At 39.5% G+C, this 26890-nt stretch overlaps 1 protein-coding gene across 4 annotated transcripts in view; it reads left to right on the top strand.

The window, feature by feature from the left end:
• RPS6KA2 (ribosomal protein S6 kinase A2) overlaps positions 1-26890 on the top strand; it is a 263441-nt gene that overhangs the window by 230713 nt on the left and 5838 nt on the right. For all 4 annotated transcript variants that reach the window (XM_048936514.1, XM_048936516.1, XM_048936518.1 and 1 more), the window contains 8 exons: positions 409-539; positions 1987-2112; positions 16126-16215; positions 17298-17456; positions 18616-18777; positions 23117-23193; positions 25522-25639; positions 26603-26740. In XM_048936514.1, the coding sequence (XP_048792471.1) occupies positions 409-539; positions 1987-2112; positions 16126-16215; positions 17298-17456; positions 18616-18777; positions 23117-23193; positions 25522-25639; positions 26603-26740 (1001 nt within the window). The remainder of the gene's footprint in view (positions 1-408; positions 540-1986; positions 2113-16125; positions 16216-17297; positions 17457-18615; positions 18778-23116; positions 23194-25521; positions 25640-26602; positions 26741-26890) is intronic.

Here is a 26890-nt window from a genome sequence, read left to right as displayed (position 1 = left end):
TGCATCCTGCAGCTTTTTTCCACTCCCTAGAGAACTTCTGCTAATCCAAAGGGGTGCCCTGCCTTGAGCTATCTGTTCTTCTACTGCCCTTGTCAAACTGTCCCTTCTCTGCTTATGCATACTCCTGACACAGATGGAGCTTCACATTGGAATGAAAATTAACCATGATTTAACCTCTGTATCCAAGAGGATTGATCTTGCAAATAATATCTCTGCACTGTTCACATCCAGAGTAAGGGGATAGAGAAGGCACATCATTTATTATGGAGGTGAACTAAATAAATACATGTCTACCAGTTCAGCAGAGTGTGCAGCTGACTGACAGGGTGACTAAGTCTATTGCAGTTGTTATAATATTACTTTCTGATCCTTTGTGCCACTCATAAGGTCATTTTCTTCCTTCTACAGATTCCCCAGGTGTTCCTCCAAGTGCCAATGCTCATCATCTTTTCAGAGGGTTTAGCTTTGTTGCCTCTAACTTGGTGCAGGAGCCTGCACAGCAGGATGTGCACAAAATCACCGTTCATCCAATTGTGCAGGTACGGATGCTGATGTTAAACTTTGCACTTGATGGGCAGGTGCATATGTGCACATTGTATTTAAACTGCCTCAGCATTTCAGATTAACCCAACCCTCATCTGTTTCCATGTTTCATATAGGAGATGGAAAATTAGATATATTTTTTTACAAAGGCTTTTATCTTTACGTTTACATTCTCCACTGCTCTACAAAGGAAATAGGGATCACACCTTATCACAGCTCAGATGAAAAGTACTTCTGCATAGCTGAAACATTATTACAGGGCAGGTAATGAAGTGTTGCTTTTTAGTGACTGACGTTATTCTCAAGTTTTGTCTAGAGTTATGTGATACAGTCAGTATTGGCAGAGAGGCTTAATTAATTATTTCCGTAGGCTCCCACACACATGGAGCCCAAGCTCCTGGATATAGAGAGGCCACAGTGTTCCTGCTGTGATTACACAAGAGCCTGGTCATACTCACATAACCCAGACTGGCTTGGCAGTGGAAGGAAAATTGCCAGATTCTTGTTTTCTTGCTGTCATTTCCCTATGACATTCTCTCCAGCAATTGTAATTTCACAATGGAGTAAACCAGAAATGAATTGCTACAAATGGCTCTGCACATCAGAGGAACAGTGAATCTGGAGAGGAAGAGGGCTGCTCAAAGACACTGCAGATTTTTCCACGAGGAAAATCTTTTCTCTTACCCACAGCAAGAGATACACATGCCTCAAGGGGAAGAGTCCTTGCTTATGGTACCAGCTTTCATCCGTATTTTAATAATTCATAGTTCATTATTAAAAGCTCTTTTCTGCACCACTAAGTGAATTATTATCCAAACAATTACACCCCAAAAAATGTAACTGTTTTCTTCTAAAAATGTATTAATATAATATGTGCATGTCTTACATGGTTACATGTCTGACAAGGTTCTGTTTAGGCTTTTCCAGTGAGTATACATTTTTAGACAGAAAGTCCTAGAGGGTTTTTAGAGGTGCTGGTGATTGCTTCAATCCTGGAATGGAGTTTGCAGCAAGGTTTAAATTTGGGCTTTGGGAGGGCATCATCACCTAATCAATCTGCCCGTCCAAATTATCTGGCCCTTTAGTAATTAGGAATAAGTTTCTGTAGTTGAGAAATGTGGATTTCTCAAGAGACTTCAGCCTGCAGTTCCCTGTGAATTTCTAATAGGAAGTGGTTGTCTGCATTCCATAAATAGTTTACAAAATCACTCCTTTTTTTCCTATTACTTCTAAATGGAAAACTCCCTCTTACAGACTGAGAAAAAGGTAAAAAGGGCTGGGACACACTTGTTTAGATAAACAGCTTCAGATATTTTTTAATTAGACTTAGAACACACCAGCTGTGGAGAAGATGAGCTCAAACACTTTGTGAACAACTAGGCTAGTCCCTGCATTTATGTACCCCTGTCCTGATTACCTTGTTTATTTTGTCTTTCTCTACAGCAATTACATGGAAACAATATTCACTTTACAGATGGATATGAGATCAAGGAGGACATAGGAATTGGCTCCTATTCAGTGTGCAAGAGGTGTGTTCATAAAGCAACAGAAACTGAGTTTGCAGTGAAGGTAAGAAAGTCACCTGGCTGATGCCGGACATGTGGTTGAGACTTCTCTGCCAGTCTGTGCAGAAGTGTGATCAGTCTTACAGTGTTGGCTTATTTTTTTTGGTCTTGCTGGTTGTTTTTTACTTTCAAAAGATGACAAGTTTCATGATAAGCCTCATTATTTCTCATACTTTAATAAAGTAAAATTACAGGGTAAAAAAAAAAAAAAACTTTACAGTCTTGGATTGAAATCCCACTTACTTCAGCTTTGCTCCTTTCACAATCTAGATACGATTTTTAGCAGATGATCAACTATGATCAAATTTACAATTGACTCATCCTAAACAAACAAAATAACAAAATGATTGCAAAATTGAGTACTCTATGATTGCAAAATAACATTTTATTCTTCTTAAATTTAGTTCTGATAGTTCTTACTGTAATAAGAGTGATTTGTTACTGAAAAGCACGGTCACTTACAAATCATCAGATTTATTTATCTCTCCTTGATGTTCAGCACCAGCATGCTACACAAAGGCACAAATGACAGGCTTCAGTGGAGATTCAAAATACAGATTTGGTAGAATTCGGTTGAATGTTAAAGACAAATCAGTGAATTTCAAACTTGCTTTAGCAATCCCATATGTCAGAGCAGCCAACAGCCAGGAAGCTGCAAGAATGCATGTATGAGGGAATTTGTTACAGTTGGAAAGAATGGCTGCCCAGTAGAACTGCTTTGGAAGAGCACAGAGAGCTAAGTTTAAACTTAGTTAAGTGCTATTGGTTACTAGCATGTAGCTTTTGCAGGGGGCAAAAAAAGTTTAGTGCATGTGTCAAGAAATCAACGTACTTCTCAGGTAAAAAGTTACAAAAATTAAATTTTCTTTGGTGGAAAGGAGTAGTAATTAAAATGTTCATATGCTAGAAAATTATTTAGTGATTTCATTCTTGTACCAAAAAGTGGTAAGATTGGATTAAATGGGTTTAATGAATTTGGCAAGATACGGACAATTAAATCAGATCCTTTAATTTTGCAAGATCTCAGGGAAACAGATTGCTTAAATGAGCAGAGGACAAAAAAGTAATTTTTGGAATCAGTGCACAAAGAGACGTATTTACTAAATTTGCAGTAAACATAGAATCATTGAGATAAGAAGAGATCTCTAAGTTCACCAAGTCCAACTGCCAGCCCATCCCCCATGCCCACTAACCGTGTCCCTCAGTGCCACATCTCCACAGTTCCTGAACGCCTCCAGGGACAGTGACTCCACCACCTCCTTGGGCAGCCTGTTTTAATACCTCAACACTCTTTCAGAGAACAAATTTTTCCTGAATCTCTCCTGGCACAACTTGAGGCCACCTCTCATCCTATCACTAGTTACCTAGGAAAAAAGACCAATCTCACCAAATAAAGTATTGGTGGTTTATTTTTTGTATTTTAAAGTTTGTAGAAAAACTTAGCTTGTATATCTCTACAACTAAATAAGAAACTGAGTTTGAAGTGATCCACACTGCAGGTCATAAGATAAACGAGTTACAGGTAGTCAATAGAGTAATAATGAAGTATTTACTCAGTCTTATTTTCTTTTACAAAATGGGTGATCATTCAGTATCCATTGAAGTCCATGAAAGTTTTGGTGTCTCCAAGTAGTGTCCACAAAACTCTGGGGCCCATTAATAATTCACAATTTGTTGATGTCATTCCAACAACAGCTGTATCATAATTAGGAGCACAGCCCTACAAGCCGGTCTTGGGCACAGGGACATGATAGGATTGTCATTTTTAATGAGTGGAAAAATTACCTGTTAATTTTCAACAGACGACATTCTGCTATAGTAGCTATAGGTCTTGTAGAAATAAATGACATCTGTGGTGAACAAAATGTGAGTTAAATTAATTGTTTTAATATTTTATATATATCAAAAATTGCTAACGTCTTTATGAGTGTAATACAGTCAACAAGAAACTGAAATACAAAGACCTTTATCCTCAGAGATGTCTGAGTGCCTGAATCCAAGACGGTCCAGCACTTACTTAGCAGTTATGGGTTTGGAGTGCCTATGAGAATCTAGAGCAAACTCAACACATGGAAAAATCCAGTGCCTCAGAAGTGTCTAGCACTTCTATTTCAAGGCTTACGATCCCTTCCATTTCTATTAATTTACTCTTTTTATTCCTTTCTTCCTTCAGTTCTTGCCGCTTTCTTGTTATTATCTTGTTGTTATAGGTCTTGATTTTGACCACCAGCTTAGGCAACTCACTTTGCATGTCAGTTTCCAGACTGTTAGAGTGAGTCAAACTGTCAGAGTGACTCAAATAAGTAGCACAGACTTTGAGTTGGAGGCAGCTAGTGGGTTTCTGTTTGTACTGTCTTTCCAGCATATTGACTACTCCCTCCTTGATTATTATTCCTGCAAATATATTGGTTTTATTATCCTGTCTTTTTTTTCCCTCTATTTGATATCAAGGTTGTATCATTTTGTTATCAAAGTAGCTCACTTTCATAAAGATTGCACAATGCCAATCATTTCAAGTAATTACATGGTTTGGGAATTGCAACTGACATTATCTTAATTATATATCAGTCCCTTTTGACATGCATCTTTTAACTCTCTCTATAAAAATCACTGTAATTAGATTCTTTTGATTTCTTTCAGTAAGCATAATTTTCTCAGGAAAAAGTATCTGCAGTGATCATTCATAAGATAGGCAGTTTCCCCATTTGTCTGGTAACACGTCATTAAAAGCTCCCCAATAAAGGCTGATTGCTGACACGTCAGAGAGCATCATCCTATCTCCCCAAAGGATACTGACAATAATGAAGGAGTTAAGGAAATGACGTGATGGCATCACTGTGGAAAGGGGTTTGTAATGTCATCGTGTAAACAATCCCTCCATGGTGTCTGCCGCTCACCAGGCCTTATTTACTATCACTTTGTAGAGCCATACTGAGACAACAGAGTACTGAGCCAGAGTAACATGAGTCAGAGCTACTGCCAGAAAATCCACACAGAAAAACAAAACCTTTCCTAACCCAGAAGCAGCATGTATTTGTCAGAAACATTTCATTCCTTTTGCTTTAGCTGGCCATCTGCAACTAATTGGAGACTATCTTATAGAGATAATTAGAGATCTAGCAATGCAGAGATGCTCTTTGTTGACATGATAAAAGCACTCGAACAGATCTGTAATTTAACTCTTTCCAGTGTTCAGTGACATGAGGCACATCGCTCACTGAGGGACTTTTGAAAATCCCTCCAGAACCTGTCTGCACCTTTGGGCTCTGAGATGCCTTCATAAGTCCAATCACTGAACTTGCAGAAGAGATTTTTCCAAGCCATTTGTAAGAATGAAATGTTAATAACAAACTCTGTGTCTATTCAAGACCTGCCCTAAATAGAGGCTCCTAAAATATAATGTTTAAGAATTGAGACTTAACACATCTGTACTACTGAAGGCATTTAAATATCATGCTGCCAGATTTTGCTCACGCTAAGCCTAACCTGAAAGTAGTGGAACAGGCCTGGGTCAGTGTAGGTAGATTTAGGCTTAGCAAACCTTTGTGTAATATTCTACTGCAGATACATACTCTGAAGTACTTCTAAAATGTTACACCGAGGCTTTTTTTTTGCCATCCTGTTCCCAAGGGAAAGTTGGGAATATAAAGTTAAGAAATACATAAATATTGTTCATTCTTTGGAAAGTTTTATAAAACTCTGTTATACAGAAGAAAGCTGGGAAAAAAAAAAAAAAAAAAAAAAGTGTTTCTCTTATGATGAATCTCTAATGTTTCAGATTCTTCTGCTCGAATATCGATCATCCTCACTACAATAGGATGATGTTTAATAACAAAGGGAACTGTGAGTGTCAATCAGAATTACAAGCATCAAATGGGTACAAATCAGAAGGAAAAGAAAATCAGATTAACCTATTTCAATTGCATCACTATCTACTATCTAGAGAAAGTAAGTCAATTTATAAGAAGATTGATTCTAGAGCAGATGGGAGGGATTTCTGTGCATGGAAAAAAGGCTGCGATAGAAACCTGTATGCATTCTCCAAAAGAGCTCTCTTTTGGAAAACAGGAGATCTGTGAATTTTGGATGTATTTGATTTTTCAAAACCTGCCAGAGATCTGATGCAATTAGCGTATGTCAAAAGTTTTTTGCTTCATTTAAAATCATTGCACTGATTTCAAATTTGGATCTCTACTTCTATTGAAGCTTTCAAGCTGGATTTTCAAATATGCATCTCACTGAAGCCAGATGAAGTTTGCAAAAAAAACTGACTGCATTTCAAGGTTTCTCTATTTAGATTGACTTCTCCCCTCTCCAGAAGAGGTTACTGGAAGATAATAGCCTAAGTAAAAACTGCTGCTGGTGTGGCCTATTCTACCCCTGTTACATTATCTGTACCAAACACTGCAGAGTTGGGTGGGACGAGGGCCAGATTCAACAGCTTGAAGGCAACTGCTTTCTTCTCTGTGTCAAAAGACTATCTACCTGGTTAAATCTTATAGATTTTTAGTTCTCCTATGCTGTTGAAGCCAGGGAAAATGACTGGGTAAAAGGACAGGTTACACTCTTCCTTCTCCCCTGAGGAAACAAAGCATACAGCAGAGATAGTCCCAAATGACAAGTTCAGTTTTGCAGATGACAATACTGCAGTGGAATTTGGATCTTGAACATGTGTGAATTTCATGATTTTTTTTTTCCCTATCTCTGTAATGCACTAACAAACTATTTGGTTCCAAATGTTCCCAGCTGTGAGCAAGGCTAGATTTTACTGTCTGTGTCTGCATCTAGGATACACAGGTTAGGTTATGCTGGAGATCTAGTAAATCCTACAGTTCGTATATAATTCTGGTAATTACTAAGCATCGAAAGTGCATTTATCTCAGTATGTTTTGGTATGGGCAGACTGGTGAGAAGGTTCGATTTAAAGAGCTATGAAAAAGCACTTCTCCACTGGTAACTGGAGAAGTGATGCCAACACGCTGTCAATAAACAGAAGACACTAACTCCTGAGAGCTGTTTTTAGCAGTCCTGTGTAGTTAGATTTCCTATATAGCTCTACTTATGTGCTAGTAGCAGTGACAATCACTAGATGAATTAATTACAGAGTTGTTTAATGTTTCATGTAAATTTCATTTTCCCCATCCACTGGTGTTCATAGTCTTAGTTTGCTTGTTTTTAGGTGGTTGGTGTAGTTGGATGCGCTTGTCAGAATGCAGGAGGTTCCATAATAGTGATTTTCCCATAGCTTTTATTATACCTATGTCAGGAGATTAGTGCTAAATGTAGAGAGCAATACTGAAAAAAAGTTAAGTTAGAGATATTTCAGTATCCATGGTTTAAAGAAAATTACAAACAAAGGAGAGAAAATCTGAAAAAACAAGTGGTAAAATATATGCACTAATTGCAAGAGAGTATCCAAGAGAGTTACAAAAATGTACAAGATTGAAGACAGGCAGCCTGATGTGATCAAATTCTGCTAATATCTGTAAGATAATATAATTGATAGATAAAAAATCAGCTGCTATAGGCAACATGACAAGATAGAATGTCTTGAAGCTAAAAAAGAAAAAATAGGAAACAGGAAAGTAGTCTGATGGTGAGAGCAGTTGGTAATACACTCATAAAGTAATGGTTGAGGTGTTGTCCCCTTCCCCTTCTGGAAAGAAATTAGATCTGATATTAGTGGAGTTGTAGCCTTAGAGAATGTGGGTCAGAATTATAAGATTATTCTTACCTTGATAAATTAGAGAGAACAATTATGAAGCCAATGAAGTTCAGCGTATGAAGCTGAGATTTGTGAAATCTTGTTATTCAGAGTCTTCAGCAGAGATTATTTTCACTGTTTAATGGATATTTAAGCTGGTAATGTGGCAACAGACTCAATAGGATATAGAGTATCATGTGGGAGGAACAGATTTCAGAGATGATTTTAGGCATAAATCTCTGTGTTGCTTTGGATTTGCACAGGGAGGGCAGTTTTCCAGAGGGGTGCTCATCTGGCACTTTGCAAAAGAACCAGCATGGAAAGCTTCAGACTGCAAATAGAAATCTATGGGAAGAGTGCTTACAGACAGCAATGAGACAGTGTCTTCATTATGTGTTGGAGAGAGAAAACTGATCACAGTAAAATGGATGGAATAGCAAAGGAGTGCAGTGGAGAAATTTTTCTGTGAGGGTCTTGCATCTGTTCTGTGAATGCATTTTGAAGTCTTTCCAAGTTGTCTCATTTTGAGTAACTTCAAATTCTTGACTTCCATGCAGAATGTTATGGTGTACATGCTCACCATAGCAAGAGACAATAGAGCATATTCAATGCTGTTGTCATTTTGTAAGATTTGAGTTCAGTCAGATGCCTGCCAAGCTTCATTCAGCCTCACTTTTCTCTTGTTTAATTTAGTGTGCTCAGGTTTCTGCTGAGTACTCTCACTGTAAGTCAGCTCTTCATAGAAGCACATCTCAAATAGACAAGACCCTTCAGTTACATCTTTTGAAGGGATGGACCAGCAAAGAGTGTAGGGCTATGCTTGAAGGGCTTAGAGGAGAGCAGGACAAAGAGCCAGGAGCACCCTGAGCACTTTTACAAGCAGTGAACTTGTTTGTAACAGCAAGAGCCATTGCTGGATGGTGACAGTTGGCTAAATGGGATCAAGGTGTTGCATAAGTCTCAACAAATAAGCAGAGGAGGCAGACAGAAATATAGAAGAGTGGGCAGACCAGCGCTTAAACTTGTGCTTCAGGGCAAATCTGAGATATACAGTGGCTGTGCAGCCCCTCCAGCATACAGATGTTACAGCCTCCCTCCCATTCAGTCACAAAGGTCACAGTTCCCCTCTCCTCGACATTGCTGAGCTGAGCTTCTCAAGAATGATGCTGTTTTTCAGCGCTAACTGGATCTTTTCTGAGACACAGGGTCCTACAGCAGCTTTCCTGCAGTTTAGCAGTATCATATTTCTTGTCTCTAGATTGCTTGCCAAACATCTAAGCATTTTGGACAGCATTTAGTCCTTTGCGGCTCTGTTTCTCTTTTGGGGCCATTTAAACTGTTTCTTGTATTTGTCTTCCATACTGATGTAATAATCTTCCCCTTTTGTAACATCCAAATATGACACCATGGTTTTCACCCCTGAAGCTTTTTGTCAGAGAAGGTGGGAGTTGTGCTGCAATCATCTCACAAACTGAAAACTCATCAGTTTGATCCACGGATGTGTGGTAGGGCTGTGCAGAGCAGGCTAAAACAGCTTTTCACACTCAGCCATTCTGCCTCTAAAATTGCAGGTTTCTCTCTGAAATGAGTTTTCTGCTTCACGGGTGCTGTTGAAACAAATTTTGTTAGTGTTTGTGTTGCTTAGAAAATGTGTGCAACTGTATAGGCTGTAATTAATAAGTACTAAAGTTGCAGTCGACAGCTTGGGAGTGCTAAGTCAGCAATGGGCATGCCCTGCATTCAGAAATGTTAATGCCTCACCTACACATCTTGATCCGATGGCCAATGTTACTTCAGAAAAGTAGTGCTAATTAGGCCCATTTCTTTTTTTCTTCATTATTTTTCTGAAAGATTTAAGCAAGGATGGGGGGAAGTGGAACTCTGGAGCTAATCAAAACTAATAGCACAGCAAAGAGTCCCTCAGAAACTATTAGGCTTGGAATAGCTTTCCTTGGAGACATGTTAAATGTAAAATTATACCATGGCCTGTTAAATAATGTTAGCCTTTCTGCAGTGATTTTCCTCCAGCTTTAGTAATTTGACATCAAAAAAGGGACCAAATTAAAACAGATGCTTGGCATGAAGAGGACTTATTTTTAGAAGAAAATATTACTGAAATTGAAACCTGTTCATTTTCCAGCTCACAAAACTGCAGAACTCTATCTCTGCGACACTTCTGTTGGAATTAATGCTGGAGATGAAACTGTCAGTTTAAAATGTCTGTGTTGTAATACCACCTTTCTGTAGAAAAGATGAATATCCCATCTACAGTTCCACTCACTACTGGTACCCTGAGTTTCAGATTTGGAATTCAGCCCATAGATACAGTGTAGAAATCCTGTGGTCATCTCTCCTCCCAGAGGAAAAAAAAAAAAAGAAGGATTCTTACAGAGAGCATTGCATCACACCATCACTCTGTTATATGAATCTCTTCTTAAAGATGATTAACTCATACTTACATTGCAGACAGGCTATAGAGAAAAATTCAAGATAGGTAGTAGAAAATAAAGCATCTTTAGAAAGTGTACAAAGCCCTCTTTCTCCTCTTTGCTTTTTGCACAGTCTTCATGCTGATCAAAAGATGCTTTCAGTCATCCTGCTTCCTAAATGCACTGGCAGCCTCAGCTGTGGCTGCTCGAGGTGTTGTAGTGCTCAGGTCTCTGGCCTGACCTGCTGGACTCTGTTGCTGGAACCAGAGCACCAGGCTAGGACTGTGCCCATGGCTCAGCTTTCCCAGTTCATATTCCTGTGTCTCAGTTTCAGCTGCCAGGAAAGGTCATGTGAGGCACTGAAGAAGAGACAAGCACCAGTCCTGTTTGGGACTGAGGTCAAAAAAGGCAATCCAGGAGAGTTACACCTTATGCCCATGCAGCACAACCCAGAAAATCTGTTCCATCGAAGCCCCACAACCTCTTTTTAATTTATGCCTGTGCTGCAGGTTGTACCTTTAATGCTTCCCGATTATTGTTGATTGTGGTTGATCCCACTGCAAGTGGAAGTTTGCCAGTGGAATAAATAAGTTAAAACCAATTTCTTATTTTTTGAAGCCCGTGGTAGTGGCACTCACAGGCTTAAACCACAGTGCCAGTATTGGCACATTTAGCTTGATTTTCCCAGGGAGATTGAGGAAGATTGCCCATTTTGATTGACATGACTAAGCAGAACATTTATGTCCCACATTTCTGAAGAGGAAGAAGTGAGAGCCAAGCAAATGTTTTAATGCAGTTGTTTGTTCATTAAAGATGTATAAAGACCTTTTTCCCCAGCACATTAAGACTCAAACAGCAGCAAGCAGTTTCCTTGCTTCTTTGCTCCAGCTTATCCTGGCCAGAGCCCATCCTCTCTCCTAAGGCCAGTGTCAGAGCTGTTCCCATCACTGCATTTCATGTTTCTTTTCAGTCTTCATTCTCACTCAGCTGCCTTTCTCTTACCTTTTCTTTTAGTTTATTCATTTTCCAGACAGCAGAGGCAGTTAAATTGTCACCTCCTACCTCTTGCCTTTTTCCAATATCTCAAGTGTAGTGATGGAGAACTTCATGTGAAAACAGTCATCCTCCTCACACAAGGTCATCCAGGTTAATTTCAGCTGTTTAAAAAGGCAATTTGCATTAACAAGGCTAATTCTGCCCAAAGCAGATTAGGGAGTGCTCACACATACCATTTCTTTGGCAGGGCTACGAAGGCTATAGATCTCACCTGGTGGGTGGTATCAGACAGCTGAAGACTGTAACATCTGCTAATGGCATAGCTAGCTCCAGAAGAAGAAATTCATCTGTACAAAGACACAAAAATACCTCCACAAAACTGCAGACAGCAAATATATACTGTCTGTATAGTTACTGTATATTTTGTACTCACTCATTTTCAGTGAGGCATGACCCACTCACTGTATTGATAAATACATGAAATACATAAATAAAAAACTGTATTGCTGCTCTTTTTTGTACTCAGCCATACACCTGGCAAAGCTAAGGATATTGAAGATCCATCAGTAAGGAAGAATCAGGTGGTTTGTTTTTTTTTTTTTTTTCCATGCAGAGGATTTGTGTCAGCACTTGTGAAAACTGGCCAGACATATTAAATAGGATTTTGAAAATATTATTTCTTGATCCTTTCTCCTTTAAGAGAGAAAGTTTAGTATTAACCCTTGATAGAGCTTGACTCATTTTAAAATATCATGAGGTTTTTACCCTAAATTCCACAGAAGAAAATACAACTTTTCTTTCAACTAGTCAGTAAAATAGACAAAGAATGCATTAGCTAAGGAATAACACAAAAAATCACTATTAGAACAAGCTGAACAAAAGATAGTTTTGCGTGTGTCGAGCTCATTTTACTCTGAAATTGTTTCCTCCAGAGTTATTACAGTGTTTGTAGGCAATTGAGTGCCCAGTACATCCGGAAAATTCAGTTTCTTATTTTTCTAAAGGACAACAATAAACCTCTCTACTTCATAGCTCTTTTATTCCAAGGTACAATAGAACTTCTGTTACATTTTCAGTTAAATTATTTATATGTCATGATGTCTTTCCCAGTTGGTTTTCTTCCCCATACATCTACAGAGTGGAATAGAAAAATAGCAGCATTGCATATTACCACAGGGCTGGAAGCAGAGAAAACCTTTCCTGAAGTCTGTAATGGAGGGTGTGTATTTAGTTGAGTTCAAATCACAATGACTTTCCTCAAGGAAGATCATTCTATGATTCTATTCTATGATTCTATGATTCCTTGTGCAAGGAGTTGCAGGTTTGTGGTCCACCATAAGAGAAGAATAGGAAAGAGGCTGCCTTCATGCAGTATCTCAGGGGAAACAAAGAGAGGCCAGACTGGGAAATACTCTTTGTCACAAGAAATTTTACAAGTGAAATAGCTTAGCTTTTAATCATGTGATTAAGAGTTCAGTGGGAGTACAGCAGTGTTTGTATCTATACCCATAACATTTCGTGCATTTTTTTTTTCCTAGCATTTCAGCCTTCATTGTACAGGTGGGACACAACTCACAGTTTCTGGCCTTTATTGGAGCAGAGTACCTGCCAAAGGCTGTTCTGAAAGTGTATCTCTGAGAGATGTTGTGTCAGATTGCATTTGAAGATCATGGCCACATCAGATGGACCTGAAGTGCTACCTATGCTGAGGTCTGGTCCACACAGTCTCCACTGGATGATTCTGTGGGCAGAGCTAAAACCTCTCCATGCTTAGGGACTGATGTGAGAACTGGCCTTTAAAAATGAGGGATTAATTAAACTCCAGAGAAGGAGCAAGAGGAAGGTCCATTAACAAAGTGGAAAGTGGAGTGGAAAGCAAAGTGCCTGGTTTGTGCCTGTTACGGTAGTAGTTTGCTGTGGATGAAAGCCTACTGGAAAGGAGATTGGGACCAACCCCATGGCAGCAGAGCCCTGGGAGCTAGGAGGGGCTGGTGAGCATAGATCTCAGTTTGTTCCCAGGGGGAAGTTCAGCAGCTGCTGGACTTTGTGGTGCATCCCTCACCTTCTCTGACAATCAGGAGGTCTGCCTTAATGAGCACTTCTCAAGTTACTGTAAAGGCTGCTTCATTTTCTTGGCACTGACGTACAGATGTGCACATGGATAAACATCACAAAGACTTTGGAACATCTCAGGCCTATGCCCCTTCGTGCTGACTATGGCTCCTACTCACACTGAAGCTCCTTCAAATAACCATCTGGGTAAATGAGAGTGGTCATTACCAAGAAGACAGGATCAGTGTCAGTCATTGAGATTTTAGTGTAATGAGTAGTCTGAGCAACAATGGAGTGAGAGTATCACATGCCTCGTTTCCTTGGCTGGATGGCACTCAGTGTTCTGGTTTTATGTGAATGTCACATAAGTGAAGTACATGTGTCATTTGAGTGACATCATTCCCACTAAAGTCTTCCCCTTTCTAGCCAATTGTAAAATGGTGGAGTGGTGGCAACCATCCTGACTGCATGGTGTCACAGGGCTGCGGAGAGAGCTGAGGGTCTGCCCCATGGGGGCTCTGCAGTGGTGGGTTGGGTTCTCTGAGCAGCTTGTCCATGTAGTCACAGCTTCTGCACATACTGAAGTAAAAGTTCTGTGTATTTAACAGGGCTGTTTTGAGATGAAAATTTATAAAGCATGTTGGGATTGAGAAGTATTGCATATTGTCTGCTGCTGTTGCCATTAAAACACTAGCAGACTGCTTCAGGTTATGAGTTTTATTTCAATAGCTAGGACTAATTTTGGTTTGGATTTTTTTTAGGCAATATGTACGTAGTTATATTCTTGCATTATTAATAGCTGCTTAAAGTTTTTCACAGCCCTAGATACCTTCTTTCACAGGAAAAACAACCCAGAATGTATCATTTGCTGCAGCACCATGGTGGTAACAGTGCTTCCCACAGTAGCAGTAATATTTGCTGTTCTGCTGGTTTGTAGGAGGCAGGTAGATCTTAACGAGCACACATTTATGTAACTCCATTAATTTGACAAGAGCTATATTACTTTGCTCCAGCCAAGAAAGTGGTCCCGAGTATCTTTTTATATGCTAGTTATTGGTTGAGTGGGACACATTCGGCCACTATAGTTTTATTTACGAGGGATTTCATTGGGTTTTTGAGAATGCCTGTAATGAACTAGAAGAACAACATTATTCTAAGGAGAAGTCTAGTAGGATTTTCTCCTCTCTGCTGTTGTTGGATTTTTACCTTCATTTATTCAAAGGTGGACAACTGCTGCTTCCCTGCATTAGCTCCCTGTTGCACTTGAACTTGTCACACTGCTGTTCGGGCAGAATCAAATCACTCATATGGCTTCAGATGCATACTGGAACCACAGGCAACCACTATCATCGTTATCCGTACAAATGCATGTCAATCATGAGGAATTCAAAACCTCTGATGTATGCACTAATATGACCGATGCACTAAATTTTACATGTGTACTTAAATGTGAATCACCATAATTAAACAATGAGAATGCATGCAAAAACAGACAAGCATTTATCTCCATCAACAAAAGAGGCTTTTAAAAAGACATTTCCCTTCAAACAGCACTGAATCTGTGCTCTGTGCTGAGTTCTTACAAAGAGCTAATCACATTTAAGGTTGGAAGCCTTCACATCTAATAATGGAATTACGAATATCTTAATAATACCACCCATTATTCTTCTGTAAACCTATTATTAGAGTGCACTGCTGCTGTTTTCTAGAAATAAGAAATTCTTACCAAAATATTTCGCTCCTAATGAGTTCCTAGTAGAACAAATTTTTTGCTACTCCCTGTGAAGTTACATTTCAATTTTGAAGTGTATCTTCTTTGGGTTATTTTGCAGGTTTTTTTTTGTTTGTTTGTTTGTAGTTATCACATGTGTAAAAGAGAATCACTAATCAGTTCTCTTGAGTGGGCAAGATTGGGAATTGATTGAGAATTTTTGGTGGATCTATGCTAAGTCCTTCCATCCCCTAGCTTTTACTGATAGTAGGGGTTACCATTACCCAGCTACAAGACCTTGCACTTGGCTTTGTTGAACCTCGTGAGGTTCTCGTGGTCCCACTGCTCAAGCCTGTCTAGGTCTCTCTGAACCTAGGCATTCCATCCCTCAGGTGTGTCAGCTGCGCTACACAGCTTGGTATCATCTGCAAACTTGATGAAGGTGTATTCATGTCCCACTGTTGAAGTCACTGATGAAGACGTTAAAGAGCATCAGTCCCAGAACTGCCCCCTAATGGACACCACTCATCACTGATCTCCATCCGGACATCGAGCCATTTACCTTCATTCTTTGGGTGCACTCTTTCAACCAGATCCTCATCCATCAAGCAGTCCACTTGTCAAATCCATATCTTTCCAATTTGGAGAGAAGGATTTTATGGGGGTTCATGTCAAAGGCCTTGATGAAGAGACAGATGACATCGGTGGCTCTTCCCTTGTCCATCAAGGCAATTATGCTATCATAGGCAGCCACTAGGTTGGTCAGGCAGGACTTGCCCGTGATGAAACTGTGCTGGTTATCTTGTTTCACAGCCCGGTCTTCCATGTGTCTTAGCACAGGAAAGTCTGTTCTGTGATTTTCTCTAGCACAGAGTTGAGGCTGGCAAGTTAGTAATTTCTTGGGTCATCCTTTCTACCCTTCTTAAAAATGGGTGTGATACTGTCTTTTCTTCCAGTCATCAGGGACTTCATCTGACAATCAAGACTTTTCAAATATCATTTTTAGATTTTTGAGCTGGCCTTTACTAGAAAAATTATAAGTGAAAGAATTTTAGATATTAAGTTTGGTTTTGCTCTTTATGCTACTAGCTGGTATTTTACCACTCAGTGCTTTATTTATTCCAGATAATTGACAAGAGCAAGAGAGACCCCTCTGAAGAAATAGAGATTCTCTTGCGATACGGACAGCATCCAAACATCATTACTCTTAAAGATGTGAGTACTCACTGAGCATTACAATATTAAATAATTTTCACTTTATGATCAGGCTCACCTCTTATCTGGAAAATTCTCTAATTTAAGTTTGGAGTTAAGACACATTGAAGTCAAGGAAAAAAAGATGGCATTAACAAATTATTGGCTAACAAATGGAAAAACAAGTCAGGTTGTACACTCTCCAAGTCTTGTCTAATCAACTGCGGAAAAAATCAAAGGTGCACCATGCTGGAGAACAACAAAATACACCTGGTTTTGCAGTACTTTCCAGTAATTTTCCAGCCAGTAACTCATTATGGTTCACACCTTACAGAAGTCTACATTTTCTGATCACATACCCCAAGAAAATCTCACCCAATTCTAAATATTGAAGTGTCTTAAAACTGTGCAAAAGGGAAATTATATTCCTTTCCAAAAGCACTTGGCATTGATGACTGTAACACTGTCTATTATTTCAACCTAGATAAGGGATTATGACATGAAAATGGACATCTTCCAACTTAGACAAAGAAATGTCTTTTTCCCCTTTCAATTGACATTGAAAATAAGTACATGATACAGCTCATGCCAATATACTCACCAGAACTGCAAATAAAAACTCTATGACATCATTGGAAGCTGGTCTTGGCCAACAGTATAATACAGCTCATTTAGCTGATCATGACTCAAAGGGAAATATTGGTATTTAAAATGGCAAACATTACTCTGTAAAACGGGAAAGAGAACATTACAGGGAAGGAAGCTTGGGTGAGAGCCAGGAGACATTTCAGGCTGTGTGAAGTTGTGCTGCTTTTAGCAGTTTGGTCTACTCTGCCGACATGATAGCAGATCAGGAAGGCTGAGTTTCTGCATGGACAAATCAACAAGTTGCTACAGACACGAGAAAAAAGTGATGATGAAGTTGTTTTATAAAGTTGTCTTTTCTGATGTTAAGCATAACAAGCACATTTCCTATGCATTAGCTGACATTTTCTTCTTCCAACATCTTACGTTCAAGCCACTAGGCTGATTAAAGAGCAGACCTTCACCAAGTTAGATGAAGCTTGAGTCCAAAATATATGTTTATTATAATACTCTCACAGGTCTATGATGATGGGAAATATGTGTACCTGGTGATGGAGTTGATGCGGGGAGGAGAGCTCCTGGACCGCATTCTTCAGCAGAAGTGTTTTTCAGAGCGAGAGGCCAGCGCTGTGCTGTGCACTATCACCAGGACTGTGGACTACCTGCACTCACAGGGGGTAAGCATTACATTTTTGCTTCTCTGCAGCAACTTCTGTAAACTCCAACATTTTGAAAAAGCACATGGTTGTGATTATCCTTCTCTAAAATACAAACGTATTTTTTTCCCCGAAAAACAAGTTCGGTGAAGTTATGTTTCATTCTTTTTCCACATTTAGAATTGTATTTGAGATGTAAAAAAGGATTGTAGCCTTTCTAGCCATTTTGCGTGTGAACTAGAGTACGTCAAAGTGGTGTTTTCATCCCTGAACTATAATGATTTTCAGGTATCTTTCTGACATAGTAATTATTTACTGCTATTCCTTTCTGTTTATTGCTGTAATTATTGCAGTATCTTTTATCAGATTTTCCAATAGAACATCTGAGTCAGGTGGAAATCTATCTGAGACAGGTGGAAAAAATAAATGCTCAGCTTCCAAATTGAAGTGACAGTTTGAGCAGCTGATGCGAAAGTTTCCTGACATGCTGTTGAAGAGCTGATTTAAAGTCCAAGCTGCCTCTCCTTTTCCACTTTTCAAGGACAAACAGTTTGCATAACTGGTCAAATATTTGATTCTTTTTCCTTTCATGGTTAAAGCAAGCATATTTTGTGCTTGGACCAGTATGTATTCATGATAGTTTTCCAGTTGTATAATCAGTAAAAGTTGTTTCCCCACCATAGAAATGCAGTACCTGTTGTAAAATATGCAGCATTGGTTGCCTACAGGGAAGATTTTTGTGAAAAATAGCCTTTCTTTTCGAACGTTAGCCACTTCTAAGTCACAAGAAGATGCTTTCCTCCAATGGCAGGATTTCACTGTGACCTTTCTAGCTGAATATCTGAGAGACTGATATCTGAGAGAGGGCTATCTGAGAGACCCTGACACCAGTGTGTTTGTACAGCAGCCCCTTTGACTGCCTTCAAGAAGGTTGCCCCTCCTTAGGACAGCTGGCTCCATCATATTTCAGCAGAGGTTGCAAAACATACTCATTTTTGTTTTAACAGATTTTAAACTTTTTTTTCTCCTTTATTTACCTGAGGTTTTTATGCAGCTTTTCTCCAAAATAGAAACATCTTGGGTGCAAGCTCTTGACTTACTCAAACAACAAACCAGACATGGAAGCCAATCCTGCGTGCTCCTCCTCTCCTTACTCATTATTCACTGCTTTCTCATTAAGGTGGTTCACCGAGATTTGAAGCCAAGTAATATCCTCTACATGGATGAGTCAGGAAACCCAGACTCCATCAGGATCTGTGACTTTGGCTTTGCCAAGCAACTGAGAGCAGAGAATGGGCTGCTCATGACTCCCTGCTACACCGCCAACTTTGTCGCCCCTGAGGTAGGATCACGTTTCAAAGCTGTGGCTGACACATATGGCATAGAAAGAAGTCTTCTGTCCCTCTCACCCTTTTCTCATTGCCTTTCAAAGAGGAGCAGGGCAGACACACAGCTACAGGAACTTTCACAGCTTTTATTACTAAGTTTCCTATTCCTGTCAGTCTTTTCGGGGAAGTTGCTTTTAGTCTCAATATCAGGAGTGAGACCCAAAAGAAATACCCATGGATGAAATCTTTACAACAATGAAGTTGGTAGGAGCTTTGCAATGATTTCATTGGGACACTGAAACATCCCTCCTCCTGATGTTTTCAAGTTCAGGGGATACAGGGACTAATAGTAAAGATAGGAAAATTGTATAAGTCTCGAAACCCCTCTCTCCCAGGCCTTCCTGTTTGTCCTTACTCTCATTTTGGAAACAAGGAGTAAATTTCTTTGTGGCATCAAGTCTCTGGGCTTCTTATATCATTTCTCTTACCATACCCTGCCCAGCTGCTCATGGAGAAACAGACTGTTTGATGCAAGTAATAACCCAGAACTGACCTGCCCTTTTCTGCTGATTGCAATATGTTGAGGTTCCCATCACTACCAGAGCTAACAACTGTGTGAGGAAGGAGAGGGCTACTTTCCTATTTTTACAGATGTGAAAACGGAAACAAGCTAAATAAGCCCCACATTCAGGGAGTGGTAGTTTTGCATTGTCAGTGGGTGCTGCTCCTCTCTCTTTTTCTTCCTCATAAATGTCCTCCACCCAATGCTCTTCTGCATGGATGCAACTGAGAAGTGAAAAAATGGGATGATCTTCCTGTACATGGTCCTTCCATGATGCCACAAGATACAAGGATCCAGCACCAGAAAGAGAATTTGGGAGTATTATCAGGGGCAGTATAAATTCAAACAAATATTTTTCTTTTCAGTAAAAAAAACCTTCCACTGCCAAAACAGATTTGGTTTTTATTTTATCATTGTCTGGATGTTTTTTCATTTTAGATACTGGAATGAGCTATATGAAATGTATCAAAATAAGTAACGAAAGATCTGTGGCACCCACAGATGTTTAATTTCAAAACAAAAAATTGTGTTTGTAAGATTTAGAGCTCTGAGGTTTTCTCCAAGATACAATGTGATTAAAATAGGTGTATGTGGTTTTCCTGATGGGCTGTTTTGTTCAGTGTCTGTAATCACAAATGTCATCAGCCTAGTGCTGTTTCAGTTTAGCCTCTTCTGGTTTGAACCGAAGGCAGAACTCACACTCCCAGTTTGTGATGAGCAAGACAAGTCCAACTAAAAAGCAGGAAATGTCTGAGATTAACTGAAATGTTACTGGAACTGCCGGAGAGCTTACATAGAGGCCTCACTACTTACATTTGTGATATAATGCTGCCCTCCAGCCTGGACCTGGCTTCTGCATTTTCTGAGCCCCACTGCAGCATCTGCAATATGCAAAGAAGGCAGGAAGTCAGACCGAATGATGACACAGAAGGATAGCAGCAGAGGGCTGATGACATATTTGCTACTTGAGTCTAGCTTTATTGTTGGAAACATTTAATTTGTAGTTCGGATGAGAATAGTGGATAAGTTGAAAATTCTCAGAAAGAAAGAAGCACTCTGCCACCTAGCGTGAGCAATGTTGTTTGCAGAGAGTGAACAGCGAGTGAGCAGCCTACTGAGCCTCGGCATAGCCCTTGCACAAACTAAAAGGACTTCATTCCGCAGATTTCCTCCAAAATCTTTGAACTCTCTTTTCTTCTTTTTTTCATTAAAAATTATAAGATTATTATCTTTCATGCCCATACGTATCCCTGTCTTTGACACAGCTGAGAAAGGCTGTATTTATAACACTGTTAATTCAGTAAATCAAAATGCATAGAAATAGGAGGAATTTAGAGAAGCGTCTGAGTCACTGTCACAACTGAATGAATCGAGCTGAAGTTTGGTTCTGGGCACCACAGCATTCTGCCATGTGTGGAGCTAAAAAGCAGCTCATGAATATATTTCAGATCCCACCAAATTCTTTAGGTGACCTAGACCCTAAATTCTCCAGCAGTCTACCGGAGAATCATAGAATCACAGAACAGCTTGGGTTGGAGAGGACCTTAAAGATCTAGCTCCAGCCTGCTGCTGTGGGCAGGGCTGCTACCCACCGTATCAGGTTGCCCAGGGCCCCATCCAACCTGGACTTTAACACCTACAGAGATGGGGCATCCACAATCACTCTGGGAAACCTGTTCAAGTGCCTCACCACCCTCTGAGTAAAAAATTTCTTCCTAACATCTAACCTAAATCTACCCTCTTTTAGTTTGAAGCCATTCCCCCTTGTCCTTTCACAATCAGACCGTGAAAAATGTCCGTCCCCCTCCTGCTTATAAGCTCCCTTCAAGTACTGGAAGACCACAGCGAGTTCTCTCCAGAGCCTTGTCTTAGAACCAGAGCCTTGTTAGTGGGCAGAAACTTTTGCAAAGCTCTTTCATTAAGCTTAGATTTCTTGCTTTCACTTAGATCTGTTTCTAGGATACAAGTTATTGTTCAATGATCTCCCCCCTCCTCCCCTCATAAAGCCCCATTTTGGTCAAAATTTCCAGCACTTGCTCCTGCCAGCTTCATTTTCTTCCTTTTACAACAGTTGCAAAAGTCAGCTAGAGACATTTTAGAAAAGCAATGTCACCGCTAACTAACTGTCTGCTATTGTTATCCATGGAGTGATGTTGCTGCAGGTGAGAAGTATCTGCCACCAAAGCTTTCTTAGGAAATGGAACAGAGTCAATGTCCCTGTTGTCTTGCAGAGTTGTTGCAAATTGAATGATAGCAATAGCTATCAGCAACTCCTGCCCATCATTTTGGGGCTTTGTGAATACTTGCTTAATAGCCTACTTCTCTAAATTTCATCACTACCTAATTTTTCTGTCATTTGTATTTGACTCTATTGTCCTTTTGTTATTTGAGAAAGACAGTGATGGCAATGAAAATGTAACTGCTTAAGAAGCAACAAGAATGCCTACACCAAGGGATAAATGTTGGGTATTCAGTCTCACATACAAAGCAAGAAGCAACTGAGCTTGACAAATAGAAAAGATTGAAGTTTTTTTTCGCATAAATTCTAACATAGTAGAGGAGCAATGAATGCACAAACTAAAGCCATAGAAACAATTAAAACAGCCTGAGAGTACACATGAAGCACAGGAGAGAAAGGTAGAAGCATGATTTTTACCAGCTTTGTCACAGGAGAAAGTGTGCTTTTTCTCCATATTATATCAGTGTGGCAAATGTTCTCCTAGCAGCATGGCAGATGGCTGCTTTACCACTCATCATTTGTAAAATTTGTCAAGGCAACATTTTCTGAAACTGAAAATAATTCTGAAAAACTGAAAATTATAACAATAATAATAATAATAATAATAATGATGCATCTGATCCACCAGAAGGGAACTAAAATCTTCTTGTGTGTCAGAACTTAGTTAAGTAAACAGAACGGTTGTTTGCATTTATGAACAAAGAAGATCTGGAGGTGGCTCATGAGTCTTTCTGAGCCAAAGAGAAACACAGCTCCTCCCCTGATCGCACCAGTGCTTGTCAGTTGTTGGCTTTAATTTCACTTGGACCTGCAGGGACTCAAACATATATTTCTTCTGTTATGCATTTGCATAGATTAAATCCATATTACATCCTTGCTGGTCTAACTGTCCATCCTGTACCAATCCTGAACCTTCTCAGATCTCTGCTGAGTATCATGAAATTTGCTTTCTCTGTGTGGAAAAGTTTTCACACATTAGTGTGAATCCCCATCTAAATGCTGCCACTTTGCTTACACTAGAAGTAAGATAAACCTTTTAGCTTTCTTTGCAGTTGTAATGTATCTGTATGAGTATGACATAAAATATGAATTAGTGAACATCCAGTTGCTGTATTAGATCCAAATAAAATTAAGACATGCTTCCACTGTCAGTCAGCCCTATGCTTGATTCGTCCACAGCGTACTTGGTGACCTTCCTGATTGGAGGATACATTTAAGAGTATTTAGAGCTTTCTTCAAGAAATATTTAAAACGCTGAAAAAAGTAGAGAGGGTTGCCCTGCTTTGATGTTGAAGGCCAACACACCTCCAACACACCACCAACACACCTGTAAAGATGGACCTGCACACTGACCAACCAACCCTGGCCTGAGCCCCTCTGTGCTGCTACCAACAGCTGGCTCCTGAGCAGACACCTCTTCAAGCCAGGTGTTAGGGCAAGCCCTGGAAATATTGCCTGAAACAACCTTTGATCAATGCTTTTTGAAACACAGAAGCAAAAATTCAGGAATCAGATTAACTTGTATTTTTTCCCCCATCTTTTCTTCACACAGGTCCTTAAGCGCCAAGGTTATGATGCAGCCTGTGACATCTGGAGCTTGGGGATCCTGTTGTACACCATGCTGGCAGGGTAAGATGAGAGGTTGTCCTCCAGCGGGTATTCTTCAGCAGTGATTAAGCCAGAAAGGAGTCTAAGATAGAGACAGCAAAATGCCTGGCCTATTCCAGGAGATATTTTCAGTTGTAAGAGGCAAGAAAACAGATGCTGAGACCTAGAATTCGAACAAATTTTTCCAAAACATGTGAATATCTTTGACACTTTACAAGCCGCTTAGGGTTTTAATATCCTGGGCGTGTAAATGTTCACTGAGACTTTGAGTCCTAAAAGGTTCACTGACTGCTTAAGTAGCGTGAAAGTGTTGCACTGGGAGAGCAATGTTGGAGTATATGCCAGATCATGGCTACCTTACACATAAGAGGAGATTTATTTGTGTCTATTAATACATGTATTCTCTTCAGCTTCATTCTTCTCCTATGGTTATTGTTGTTGAGGTATCTGAGCAATTTAAAAGGCTAAAAAAGAAAACAACAAAACCTCATTTTCAGATGCTATTCAAAAAAATATGCTGCAGAAGAGGCAAAGTAAATAGACCAGCAAGGACAGGAACAGGCAGCAGGATCTTCTTGGGGGGTATTTGGATTAGGAAACCTACTAATGGATTGGCTAAGTATTGATGCAAAAAGACTGAGAGAAATAGTAAAATAAGCAGTGTGGGATAAGAATAAGGTGTGCTGGAGCGAATAGGAAACACTGTGTGCAAATCCAATCTGGATTTATTAAGCCCCCGAACTTCATTTCTCTTGCTGGCTGCAGGCCATGACATGTGCATATATATCCTATTTATTGGTGTATTTATCCAGTGACCACTCACAGCAGTTTAGTTCTACTTCATGATCATTCAGCTGTGGCAAGAAACTTGTATTCCTAAGTTCATGCAGAAAACAAACAGGTCCTGTCACTGTGTTATTTATGTCACTTGCTTTGTGAACTATAGAAGAGGTGCCAGGAGTTCCTGCCCTATTTTGATCCTGAGTACAGTTGTGCTCAACATTATCTGAAATATAACGGGGCTGTCTCAGCTAAAAACAGGACAATACATTCAAAATGTTTTGTTTTAAAATGTCACTCGTAAAAAAAATGCATCAAAAAGGAGGTTGGTAGCTCTGCATGTGGCAGGAGGGTTGGAGCTTGATGATCCTTGATGTCCCTACCAACCTAAGCCATTCTTTGATTCTATGATTTTAAATTTATTCGAATCTGAAATACAGATCACACAGTTGAGGTGTCACCACTGTATTGTGAATGCTTTTGTCTTCCTTACCAGAGGAAAGCAGTAGGAGCTGACTATTATTTGCACCCATGATGTTATCCTCTTCCCAGCTTTTCTATGAGCAGAGAGGGCTCAGACATGAAGTGAAGGGCTGGAGCACAGGTCTGGGATACTATTAACACAAAGAGTGGAGTTTCAGCCAGTCCTGAACTCTCAGTGTGTCCCTTTGATGGGAATAGAATAACAGCCTGTATGTTTCTGGGCTGAATTTCTGTGAAATCTGAAACACTGGTGGAAATGACAAAATACAGCATGAGAAATTGGATGTGCTTTTACAAAACAAGGGGATAAGAAACTGAGGCCAAATCCCAGTATCTGTTTAACAGCAGAAGAAACAAACTGATGTATATCCACGACAGCAAAGACAGACGGAAGGGAAGGTATACAAATCCCAGATACCCCTTCTTCTAAAAGTAGACAGCTGTTTAAAATCGCAGAATAAATTTTGGCCTGGTATGTTTTAGTCAGCTGCAAAATCTTGTCATTCATCACTTGTCAGTCTGTGTAGAAAAAATATCTGGGCCCGGTGGCACTGATTTTGTAAAGCTGAGTATGTTTTACTACTGATTTCTGACTGGCTAGATCAGGAAGTTTTTAAATCAGCTATTGCATAAAATTTGTTTTGTCCAGCAATCTTGCATGTTATGATTAACAAAGGACTGCAGAATAGATTGCAAAGATTTTTTTTTCTTTTTTCTTTTTTATTTCAGAAATTATTTTTTCTCCCTCATTATTTTTACATTTTATTCCCAATATGAAGGTTCCTCTATCAAGAATAAAGCAAAGTCAAAATGAATACAGAAAAAGTAAAAGCATGTGTTATTTTATAAAAGTATATTGCCTTCAATAAAACTGAGAACATAATAGAAATTTTATATAAAAAATGTAATGTCTTTCCTCTGCAAAACAACTTAATATGAGGAAACAGTGCACTGCATATTTTGAGTGAAAATGAATCAACCATGTCTGCAGTTCAGTCTGGAAGAAAATCCCTGTTGAAATCTATGGTGTTTATCACTAGATCCTAGAAGTCAAATACCTGCAAATTAAACTTTTATTTTTAATAGGTTCACTCCTTTTGCAAATGGGCCAGATGACACCCCAGAGGAGATTCTGGCCAGGATTGGCAGTGGCAAATACGCACTTACTGGAGGAAACTGGGATTCAGTATCAGATACTGCAAAGGTCAGTAGATGCATCCTTAATTTTTTTCCTATCCTGTTAAATGGACTGGCAGCCTGCAGTTGTATCCAACTTAGAGAGGGTCAGAAGGGTTATTTCTCAGTGCCCTGTGGAATAAGAGCTTGCTTATTTATGTTCATACCACTCTGCGCAAAATAGTGTTTGGAATTTTAGTAGCTATTTTAGTTAAAATAAGGTGTAACGCAGCATCTTCAATTGTGAATACTCTCAAATCAGCATGCAGCTCTTTTGTCGTGCAATTGAACTGTGAGTAGAAGTGCAGGGTAGTCAGTGCCATGAATTCATGGTCTGTATGTGAGTCACGTAAGATTGAGCAGGCAGTTTTTAAACTAGCATTTTTAACTCCTATGCTGTCTGCAGTTGAGGCCACACATCTATCACAAAGCCTGGAAATCCCAGGATCTGGAATTCAAACTGGTGCTGAGACTTTTGGATGTGAATCTATGCACTAGTCTGTGAGATAGGTGCATGGGCAGGAAAGCTGTTGAGCTTCCAGTTGTCTGGCATTAATTAGAAAGTTTGACACAGTTTATGTATTCCTCCAGATTTCACTTTTACCAACTGGCATTATGGAATGGAAAAACAATGATATATTCAGTCAAAAAACTGCAATTCATTCTAGTAACTTGCTTGGATGTCTCCAGATGGCATCCTCTCTAGACAGAGTTTATCGCCTTTATGTAGTCACCATAATTATTAACACTCAGTAAGCTGAATACCTTCCACATTATCTTTCAGTTGTATTATCATTCGAGAATTGGATGTTACACCTGAACATTTTGAAGATGAGACTTTTTATTTTAAAAATATACAGCATTTCTAAAATGCAGACTCCTCTCACTTGTACAGGCTGGTGATGACTGTGTCATTGAGAAGATATTACTAAATCCTGTGCTGTTATTAATTACTTTTTCCCTCTTACTGTTTTCTTCCTTTTGAACCTAGGATATCGTGTCTAAAATGCTTCACGTAGACCCTCATCAGCGTCTCACAGCAGTTCAAGTGTTGAGACATCCATGGATAGTGAACAGGGAATATCTGTCTCAAAATCAACTTAGCAGACAGGATGTTCACCTGGTGAAGGTATGTCCTACACTCCTAGCTATCCCTTTCTGGCAGAAAGAGCTGGGATTTTTGTAAATAATCTAGAAAAAGGGAGAGGAATTGGGAAAAGTTTGCCACAGAGGCGAAATTTAATATGGCACTGTACTAAAAGTAAAGCTTTTTGACTCA

The sequence above is a fragment of the Lagopus muta genome, chromosome 2 (assembly GCF_023343835.1).
Source record: "Lagopus muta isolate bLagMut1 chromosome 2, bLagMut1 primary, whole genome shotgun sequence".
Lineage (NCBI taxonomy): Eukaryota > Metazoa > Chordata > Aves > Galliformes > Phasianidae > Lagopus > Lagopus muta.
The sequence above is the reverse complement of the archived record's forward strand: the minus strand, read 5'-3'. Positions and strand labels throughout refer to the sequence as shown.